This window comes from Priapulus caudatus, unplaced genomic scaffold (genome assembly GCF_000485595.1).
Source record: "Priapulus caudatus unplaced genomic scaffold, Priapulus_caudatus-5.0.1 Scaffold662, whole genome shotgun sequence".
In the NCBI taxonomy this organism is placed as follows: domain Eukaryota; kingdom Metazoa; phylum Priapulida; class Priapulimorpha; order Priapulimorphida; family Priapulidae; genus Priapulus; species Priapulus caudatus.
Genome location: NW_014577723.1, coordinates 53663 through 64322, shown reverse-complemented (window position 1 = coordinate 64322; position 10660 = coordinate 53663). Strand labels below are relative to the sequence as shown.

At 44.1% G+C, this 10660-nt stretch overlaps 2 protein-coding genes across 2 annotated transcripts in view; both read left to right on the top strand.

Annotated features, from left to right (window-relative positions):
* LOC106812570 (histone acetyltransferase KAT8-like) overlaps positions 1-10660 on the top strand; it is a 22660-nt gene that overhangs the window by 9335 nt on the left and 2665 nt on the right. The window contains exons 4-6 of the mRNA XM_014816468.1: positions 5733-5897; positions 6212-6301; positions 6904-7044. Of these exons, the coding sequence (XP_014671954.1) occupies positions 5733-5897; positions 6212-6301; positions 6904-7044 (396 nt within the window). The remainder of the gene's footprint in view (positions 1-5732; positions 5898-6211; positions 6302-6903; positions 7045-10660) is intronic.
* The window catches only part of LOC106812569 (eukaryotic translation initiation factor 2 subunit 1-like), a 19034-nt gene continuing 12818 nt past the window's right edge, over positions 4445-10660 (top strand). The window contains exon 1 of the mRNA XM_014816467.1: positions 4445-4577. The gene's annotated coding sequence lies outside the window, so the exon portion shown is untranslated. The remainder of the gene's footprint in view (positions 4578-10660) is intronic.

The following is a 10660-nucleotide window of genomic DNA, read 5'->3' as shown; positions in this document are numbered from 1 at the left end:
TAAAGCGAAACCCCCTCTATCGAACTAACACATGTCCACAAAGTGAACCTAATATGCAGGTTTGACTGTAATTAACGAAAATATAACATTAATAAAATATAATTAGTGCCTTGAAAGCATGCTCCCTTGCATCTCGCTCCCTGAACATAACGTGCCATTGGGTAAAACATTTAAAACCACATGATAAGAAATAATTGAGTACAATTTCTAGTTATAGCGTAGTGATGTCCCGATGATCGATTATAATCGAAAGTCAGTCTTTGCAGCAACCGACTAAGCGGCTCTATTATGAAAATAAATAATCAATTATAAAAAAAAAATTATTGACAATTTTTTTTCATAAAATTGGCAAACATTGATGAAATGACTCTTTATTTTATTTTGTGTTTTTTGGTTACTTTACAGCTTTGAGACAGTAAATTTAACCTACACCAAACATAAGCAAGCATAATACTTGTTATATGGCTTTTATGATATTTTAATATAAAAAATACTGTATTATCATCAGGGTCGAATTAGCGCTAGCCCGCTAGCCGGGACTCGTAATTGTTTGGAAGGCTAGTTAAAGGCCAGGCTGGCTTGCCCGTCGGGCAAGGAAACAATTCCAGACCAGATTTCGTAATTCCGCCCGTTTTAGGAATATATCAGTGTATGATTAATGGGAATTTAATTGCGGGTTTGTGAGCATTCAAATTCAGTCCAACATACCCTCAGAAAAGACATCTTGGAGCATTCGTTTAACGGGCTAGCTAGTTGAAAACCAGAAGGGTAGTAACAAACCTTACCTTACTAGCCCTTCGGGCTAGCTTGGCATATTGTCCTTATTTCTACCCTGCTTATATGATATATGCTATATTTCCAATATCTGGTAGCCGCGATCAATAACATTCTAACGTCGCGTCTGCGTCGATGTTTCAGACCACATGACGAGCATCACGCAGCAGGGACATAATGGAGACGCTTGCACTCGATGAACATGGTCAAGTACTGGAAGGGGCAACCACGTGATCTGGGTGACGGCGAAAGGCTTCGTCGAGGAGCATCTGAAGAAGCGCGCAGTACAGCGGCCGCCGCTAGTCCGTCGACCCGGAGTCGCTCGCGATGGTGTCCGCCGAAGAAAGGGCAAGATGGTGAAGCGTCGTTGAGCGGCGCGCGACCCGGAGTCGTTTGCCGCTGTGTGACCGCCGAAGAAAGGCAAGATGGTGAAGCGGTGAGCGGCGGGCGACCCGGAGTTGCTACGCTGGTGTCCGTCGAAGAAAGGCAAGATGGTGAAGTGGTAGAGACCTGCTAACCGCTGCTGGTGTGGCCGGGGATAAGAGAGCAGAGGAGGGGCATACTGCTAGGGTCTGCTACTGCTAGAGGCATACTGCTAGGGTCATACTGCTAGGGTCATACTGCTAGGCGTTGCTCTGCTAGAGGCATACTGCTTAGGGTCATTACTGCTTAGGGTCATTACTGCTAGGGTCATACTGCTAGAGGCATACTGCTAGGGTCATACTGCTAGGGTCTGCTACTGCTAGAGGCATAGTGCTAGGGTCATACTGCTAGGGTCATACTGCTAGAGGCATACTGCTAGGGGCTGCGTCTACTGCTAGAGTATGATCTGCGTAGGGTCTGCTACTTGCTAGAGCATAGTGTAGGGGCATTAACTTCTAGGTTGCTACTGCGTAGAGGCTCTACTGGCTAGGCGGCATACTGCTAGGTCGTCTGTACTGGCCTTTAATAGCGCATACTGCTATAGGCATACTGCTAGGGTCTGCTACTGCTAGAGGCATACTGCTAGGGAGAGTATGAGGAATGTGCTACTAGGGAGAAAAGGAGGGCACTGACGGCTAGAGGAAAGATGAGGGGCATCTCGATAGGGATAGTAGTAAGAAGATAGAGGAGGGGAGAGGAGGAGGGTACTGCTATTAAGGGGAGAGGAGTAGGTGGGTACTGCTATTAAGGAGGAGGAGGTGGGTACTGCTATTGGGGAGGAGGAGGAGGTACGTGCTATTAGGGGGGAGGAGAGGAGTAGGTGGGTACTGCTATTAAGACTAGAGAGTGCGAAAGGGTACTGCGTATTGGGCGAGGAGGAGGAGGGTTTTATTGCATGCGTTCGCACCAGTTTTGAAAGTTTGAGGGGGTCTTTGAAAAGTACCTTGAATTTAGTTAAATGTTGATTTTTATGCTTGGAAAGTGCTGTGAATGTTCAATGAAAATGTCCTTGTTTTTTAGAAAGATCCTTGCCTGTTATAAAAAAAAAGAAATTTTTCCATCCAATAATGTGCAACACCTCAATAAAAATTGCGGCTTAAATAAGCTTAAAAGCTATAGACACGGATAGACAGCGTTTAAATGATGATCACAAATTACGTAAGTCACTCATCAGTCAGTAATCAAGGTATGTTTGTAAGAAGTAGACAGTGTTTGAGCAAGGGCTTTATTAATGTGATCCAGAGTAAGTTTTGAGATGACATGCAGTGATTAAGAAGGGGTATTTAATTAATGCAGGTATGTTTTGTTTTGTGTATGAATTCCGATAAAATGTCTGAATAAAATGTTCTTGAATTTTCCGATAAATGTCCTTGAAAAGTCCTTGGACAAATTTCAGTCCGTATGAACCATGGTACTTGCTAATTAGGGGGGAGGAGGAGGCGTACTGCCTGTTTAGGGGAGGAGAGAGGGGTACTTTATTAGGAGAGGAGAGGAGGGGTACTGCTATTTAGTGGGAGGAGGAGGTGGTACGCATTTGGCGAGGGAGGAGGAGGGTACTGCTACTTAAGGGAAGGAGGTGGGTACTGCTATTGGGGAGGAAGAGGAGGGAAGCGGTACTGCTATTGGGCGAGGATGGAGGAGGAGGAGGGTACTGCTATTAGGGGGAGGAGGAGGGTACTGCTATTTGGAGGAGGAGGAGGAGGCGGGTACGCTATTAGGCGGGAGGAGGATGGGTAACTGGCTATTAGGAGGGGAGGAGGAGGAGGAGGGTACTGGCTATTAGGGGGGAGGAGGAGAGTATGCCTATTGGGGAGGAGGAGGATGGTACTCGCTTTAGGGAGGAGGAGGAGGCGTAGTCTATTAAGGAGAGGAGGTGGGTACTGCATTGGCGGAGGAAGAGGAGCTGAGGGTATGCTATTGGCCTATTGGGGAGGAGGAGGAGGGTACTGCTATTAGCGGGGGAGGTGGAGGTGGGTACTGCTATTAAGGAGGAGGAGGAGGAGGGTACTGCTATTATGGAGGAGGAGGAGGGTACTGCTATTAAGGAGAGAGGAGAAGTGTACTGCTAGAGAGAGTAAAAGTAGTGTACTGCTAGTGAGGACAAGAAGACACACACTGCTACTTGTTACACGCACGCCTGCACAGACTACTGCCACACTCATTCTACATGAATAGTGCTAGAACTGTTTTCTGTCAGTATGTGTTGCTCTTCGTTTCTGAATGTCGATTTTCCTTCAAATATCAACTGTAAATGTTCGAATGTTGTACATGTGTACTGGGTATATGTATATATAATTAGGTGTAGAATATATATACATAGAATATATGTATATGTAATTCGGTATAGATTAAAATCCATGTGTTAATGGATTAACTTATAGCAAAGTTTGCTTTTTATACATACCTAGGTAACATTTTTACTTGTACCGGGTTGGTTTGTAACTATACCATGCTTATGCCTTGTTCGTAAATGAGCTTGCACCTTATCACGTGACGTCGCACAACGTTTGAATTTAGTCTAGTGTTTATCTTTGCAATGCGAGTACATCGTGGTTAGACAAGCAGCGATGTAATAATGATGTAAATAATGTAATAATGATGTAAATGATGTAAACATTGATGTAAATATGAATATTTTGAACTGAAGTTTGACTCTCTTTTTTTCCCGAGTACGTGCTTTCTCTTCCACTGAAGTTTAGCTATCGCTCCGGGCCGGAACCTCCTCGCCCTACGTCGCATGCAGATGACATAATAATATGTGTACATATTATATTATATAATACACGCACGCACGCGCTCGCATAGGCCTATATAATATTATATATGTATCAAGAGTACATAATAGAGATTATTCTCTAATAGAGATTTATATCTTTATTATGTACTCTTGATATATATATATATATTTATTACCATTACTTTCGAGATGCCAGCTAGATTAGTATGCATGTGCTCAATAGTTCAAATAAAAAGCAACTTGCTTTTGTAATAATGTTAAAAATTACTCTCTAAATTATTAATCTATTATTGAATAATTTATTTATTTAAATAAAATAAATAATTATACAGATGGGTGAAGTACTCGAGTATAAATAAAGATATAATTCAGACAAATAAACAATAAATTATTAATTAAAACTAATAAATAAATAAAACTAACGAAGAGATTGATAAATTGATAAATGAATTATTAACTAAATAAACAAAATAAATTCGCCGCGACAGTAGTGGCGACGATGTTGGTGATTGTATGACGCAACTGTCATGGCGCTTTCCGTATTCTGGTGGTCTTGCTGTTAGTGACTGTTAAGAAACATTTAACTACTGTCGTGAATTAATCTTAGTCTTTATCAGTGTGTTTAACTACAACAAAAATTAAGGTACGTTGTTTTTGTCGTTAGTAAAATTTTATTGCCTATGTTTAAACGTATAAGTAATCTTGCAGCCTGTCTCAGTGACAGTGTCTGTGACTGTAACTCACGCTGCAATAGGCTACTGAGTACTGTACTCCGACTACTCACACTCAGTCACAGTACTCGCTGTATAACCCGACCAGGCTGTGTGACACGTCAATATACAGCCTGACATCCATCCATTGGAAAATCTTGTACCTCTACAAAAACTGCCGAACAATTACGTACCGGTATATCTCAAATAAAATATTAAATAATCATCTAAGCATGTCTGCCTTGTTTTGTATTAATTATATTAAGTATAACCTTCACCTTAGTATTCCATGGTTGTTATTAAAACTAATACCTCAGTTCGCTGTGCAAAGTGTAAATTTCAAGAGCCGAACCGAAATTTCAACTAACCGCCAACCGCCATGTTTCCAGTGCGCTAGCTCTAGTACTATAGCCCGCGTACAGTTGCCGCAGGGCTATAGAACGTAATATGGCAATTTCGAATGAGTTTTTTCAGACAACTTTTTGCGGATAATAACTTCTTCGGTATGCCAAATAAAACACATTCTCTGCGGAACAAATGTCTTAAGTTACTATAAACACTAAAATTAAACAGCAAACTATCGGCGTATCGCTTAAATATTGTACTTGCGATATTACTCGTCGACGAAGATTGTTTATCAACTTGTAACCGCCATTTCTCGTTGCGCAGCGCTCGCACGGTTTGCATGATTTGTCGTGTTGACTGTTGATGACAAATAACAATGACAAATGTACCACAGATTCAAGGCCCAGAACCCAGACAGTCAAAATTTGCCAGCTATTGATGTATGATAAATTGCAGATTAATAATAATATTAATGTACTCTAGTGCCGAATATTAGTATATTAGTATTACCACAAAAAATTGAGAAAAATGCAAACAATTATTATTATTTATTAAATCTTTTAGAAGAGTAGATTTTGGCCATCACTTTTCCGTTTGGAAAAGCTAGCGGTATTTTCTTAATTTTTGATTCTTCCTGAATGCGTTGCGACGACACATCTCGTGGCCATCACTCTTCTGTTGGAAAAGCTAGCGGTCCTTCGAATTTTCTTAATTTTGATTCTCGCTGAATGCACGTGTTGCAGATCACAAAGGTGAAGTACATTGACAAGATCCAGATCGGCAAGTACGAGATCGATACGTGGTACTTCTCGCCGTATCCGGAGGAGTACGGCAAGCAGGCGAAGCTGTGGATCTGCGAGTACTGCCTCAAGTACATGCGTCTCGAGAAGACCTACAGATACCACCAGGTGAAGATCGCCGTAGTATTGCCGCTAGCTCGCGTGCGGTTCGATTTCTTCTTCCCTGTCGATGCCTTTGTCTGTCTGTTTCTCTCTCTGTCTCACACTCTTTCTCTCTCTCTCTCTCTCTCTCTCTCTCTCTCTCTCTCTCTCTCTCTCTCTCTCTCTCTCTCTCTCTCTCTCTCTCAATTTTCGCTCGCTCCCTCTTCGCTCTCTCTCTCTCACTCTCTCTATCTCTTTTACTTCGCTAGAGAATTTTTTTTAAATAAAGATGTAAGTGGAAATATTTAAGTTTATAAAGCCTTGCTTGACTATTGCTCTAGGGAGAGTGTACGTGGAGACAGCCGCCTGGGCAAGAGATATACCGGAAAGCTACGATATCTGTATATGAAGTTGACGGCAAGGACCACAAGGTAGAGAAGTGTCTCACGAAAAGTTCTTATTTACTCGGTCCATACTTCCTCAATACATGTTATTATATGTCAACGTGGCTAGCTATGATGTCACATCTTTAGCCGTGCGACCAGACTGTCCCAGTACAGTACGGGGTTCATACAAGTCTTGGAAAACCCGAATGGTCCTAGTATTTTAATACGATATTTTCCAGGTGTGGAAAATGGGATGTGGTCCGAAAAAACGTCTTGCAAAATAGGCTGTTATTATTATGTTTTGTCATGAATTGTGCTAGAATTTGAGCACGTGTCTATTGTCTCGACATTTCACCAGTGACATTAACAAGTTTAACATGTTGAAAATATAGTCATGTTTATTGTTTGAGAGGTAATAAAACTTGCTTGAGGGAAGTTTGTTTGCTAATAGTTGATTGCACGAAGCAATGTACAAAGGTTGCATTTGGCGTTAAATGCAAGTGGAAAGTGGACCATCTGAGTTCTGATAAGTCAGAAAAGTCCTAAAGAAAATTTCTGGTAAAATGTTGTACCTCAGGTGTATAACCGATCTGTCCACATCAGTGCTGACCGCTGAGCGAAACACTAACGTGATTCTCGTTTGCCAGATCTACTGCCAGAACATGTGCCTGCTGGCGAAACTCTTCCTTGATCACAAGACCCTCTACTTTGACGTCGAACCGTTCCTCTTCTACATTCTCTGTGAGGTGGACAAGCATGGCGCCCATCTAGTCGGCTATTTCTCCAAGGTAGGAAGCAGCTGCCAGTTAACTCTTGTACCATAGACAGGCGCTGCCTGCCCGGTGGCAATCGTAGCAACGAAGCTGCAATGGAAGTGTGTAGTTACCTCCGCCCATGGAGTGGAGGGGAGGTTATGTGATCGGTCTCGTGCGTTCGTGTGCCAGAGTTAGCATGTGTGTGTGTTCGCGCGATCGATATTAGCGCGTCCGCGAGCGAGCCAGCCAGCTCAGCGAGCGTGTACATGTGAGCGAGCAGCAGCAACGAGCGGCTGCTACGAGGTATGTCGCTGGCGGAGGTATGCACTCTCCGTGGGTGCACTCTGGCTAGTTAAGAGGTTGTGTGCATGTCTGTGCTTACATGCGTGCGTGCGTGCGTGCGTGCGTGCGTGCGTGCGTGCGTGCGTGCGTGCGTGCGTGCGTGCGTGCGTGCGTGCGTCGTGTGTGTGTGTGTGTGTGTGTGTTGTGTGTGTGTCGGTGCTGCCGTGTGGTGGTGCTGTGTGTGTGTGATGCTGGTGTGCGCACACTACACCGCTGTGTGGTGTGCATCGTGCGTGCATTTGTGTGTGGTTGGGTGTGTATGTGCTTCTGTCGTGTGCGTGTCGTGAAGAGGTAAGTGTGTTCTGTCGTGTGTGTGTGGGGGGGGGGGTTTACGTGTGTGCGCTTGTGTGTGCATCATGTGTGCGGCGTGCGTGTGAGGGTGGCATGCGCTATCTTTGTATGGTTTTGTACAGGCGTAGTATCGCTGGTCACACGCATGTCACAAATACAACTGCCCGTTCAATACAAAACATCTGCAGAGATTTAATTTTGCTCGTAATAATGTGCATTTTAGGAGAAGGAATCACCAGATGGTAACAACGTTGCCTGCATCCTCACACTCCCTCCATTCCAGCGGCAAGGATATGGAAAATTCCTCATGCATTCAGTGAGTAGCCATCAGCTAATTGCACCATTACATATATTTGTGTGCACATGCATTTTGCCAGATGCATACCATTGTGTATATTCATAATTTGCCTGCCTTCACCCTACCTGAGGTTGTCAGGAAAATCTTTCAAGAGATGTGTAAAACAGAAAAGAGTTGCCTTTTTTACGATTTTCTGCTAACTCCATCTGGGCATGGTATCAGTCTATGAATAACACAAGAACATGCAACGGGTACCATGCAAGACAGCCTCTGAATTCAATATGGCAGAGACAGCAATAACTGCGGTTACCCTTATTACTATCCGTGAGTGCTGCCCTACGAATTGACGACTAATCAATGGCAATGATCCTCGTAGCTGATCTAAGGTGTGTGTCTCCCTGCCGGACTTCCTTGTGAAGTCACTGTTGTATATATATACTCTTCGTCTTATCACGTAAAATGTGTTGTAGAAATGTAAGTGTCGTGGATATCGCTTCCCTGGTGAGTCCATCGTGCGCCTCCCAGGCTGAGATCGTCGGTGTTTCTTGGCAGGTTATGAGCTCTCGAAACTAGAGAGCCACTGTCGGGCTCTCCTGAAGAAACACTGTCGGACCTCGGCAAACTCAGCTACCGCAGCTACTGGTCCTACGTACTGCTGACATCCTTCGCAAACTTCAAGGAAACGCTCTTCAATACGTGACCTCAGGTGAGTGCTATCCACTGTGTCAGCAAACACCTCTGTAAAACAGCCACCTTGCCATAAAGGACACTTTGTATTTCCTCGAGTGGCAATTATTATACAGTGAAACCATTTACTATATATGCGTAAAAGAAATCTGTCCAGAAAGGGCACTTGGTATTTCCCTCAAGTGGAAGTGATACAGTGAGACCACTCTCTGTAGCATGAACAGTTGTCCATGTGGACACTTGAGTGTCAATTATAAAGCGAAACCCCCTCTATCGAACTAACACATGTCCACAAAGTGAAACCTAATATGCAGGTTTGACGTTAATTAACGAAAATATAACATTAATAAAATATAATTAGTGCCTTGAAAGCATGCTTCCCTTGGCATCTCGCTCCCTGAACATAACGTGCCATTGGTAAAACATTTAAAACCACCATGATAAGAAATAATTGAGTACAATTTTAGTTATAGCGTAGTGATGTCCCGATGATCGATATAATCGAAAGTCAGTCTTTGCAGCAACCGACTAAGCGCTCTATTATTGAAAATAAATAATCAATTATAAAAAAAAAAATTATTGACAATTTTTTTTCATAAAATTGGCAAACATTGATGAAATGACTCTTTATTTTATTTTGTGTATTTTGTTAGCTTTACAGCTGCTCGGAGACAGTAAATTTAACCTACACCAAACATAAGCAAGGCATAATACTGTTATATGGCTTTTATGATATTTTAATATAAAAAATACTGTATTATCACAGGGGTCGAATTAGCGCTAGCCCGCGCTAGCCCGGGACTAGTAATTGTTTGGAAGGGCTATTAAAGGCCCAGGCTGGCTTGCCCGTCGGGCAAGTAAACAATTCCAGACCAGATTTCGTAATTCCGCCCGTTTTAGGAGATATTCACGTGTATGATTAATGGGAATTGTAATTGCGGTTTGTGCAGCATCAATTCAGTCCACAATACCCCCTCAGAAAGCATCTGGAGCATTCGCTGAGATCAGTCATTTTCCCGCGCAACACTAGGGGGAGGCCTATCTGACATCATACTTTTAAGGCTAGTTGAAACCAGAAGGGCTAAGTACAAACCTTACCTTACTAGCCTTCGGGCTAGCTTGCATATTGTCCTTATTTCTAACCCGCTGTAATATGATATATGCTATATTTCAAATATCTGGTAGCGCGATCAATCAACATTGCTAACGTCGCGTCTGCGTCGATGTCTTTCAGCCACAACTGAGCGCATCACGCAGCAGGACATAATGGACGACGCTGCAGTACAAATGAACATGGTACAAGTACTGAGAAGGCGCACCACGTGATCTAGCGTGACGGCAAGATGCTTCGTCCGAGGGCATCTGAAGACCGCGTCGCAGTACAGCGGCCGCCGCTGGTTCCGTCGACCCGGAGCGCCTGCGTGGTGTCCGCCGAAGAAAGGCAAGATGGTGAAGCGTGCGACATCCGTGACGGGGCGCACCCCGGAGTCGTTGCGCTGGTGACGCCGTGAAGAAAGCGCAAGATGGTGAAGCGTGAGGCGGCGGTCGCCCCGGAGTTGCTACGCTGGCTGTCCGTCGAAGATAAGGCAAGATGTGAGTGGTAGAGACGCTGCTAACCGCTGCTTGGTTGTGGCCGGGGATAAAGAGCACGAGCGAGGGGCATACTGCAGGGTCTGCGTACTGCTAGAGGCAATATGCCTAGGGTCATACTGCCTGGTAGAGTCATACTGCTAGGTCTGCTATTGCTAGGCATTACTCTAGCTGGCGTCATTACTGGGCTAGGGTCATACTGCTAGGGGCATACTGCTAAGGGCATACTGCTAGGGTCATACTGCTAGGGTCTGGCTACTGCTAGAGGGATAGCTGCGTCATACTGCTAGGGTCTAGGTAGAATCTGCTAGCGTCGCATACTGCTAGACGGTCATTAACTGCTAGGGTCTGCGACTGCCTAGAGGCATAGCCTGGCTCAGGGGCATCTGCTAGTCTGCTAGGATAGCTACGGTACCTAGAGGCTGCTACTGCTAGGCGGGC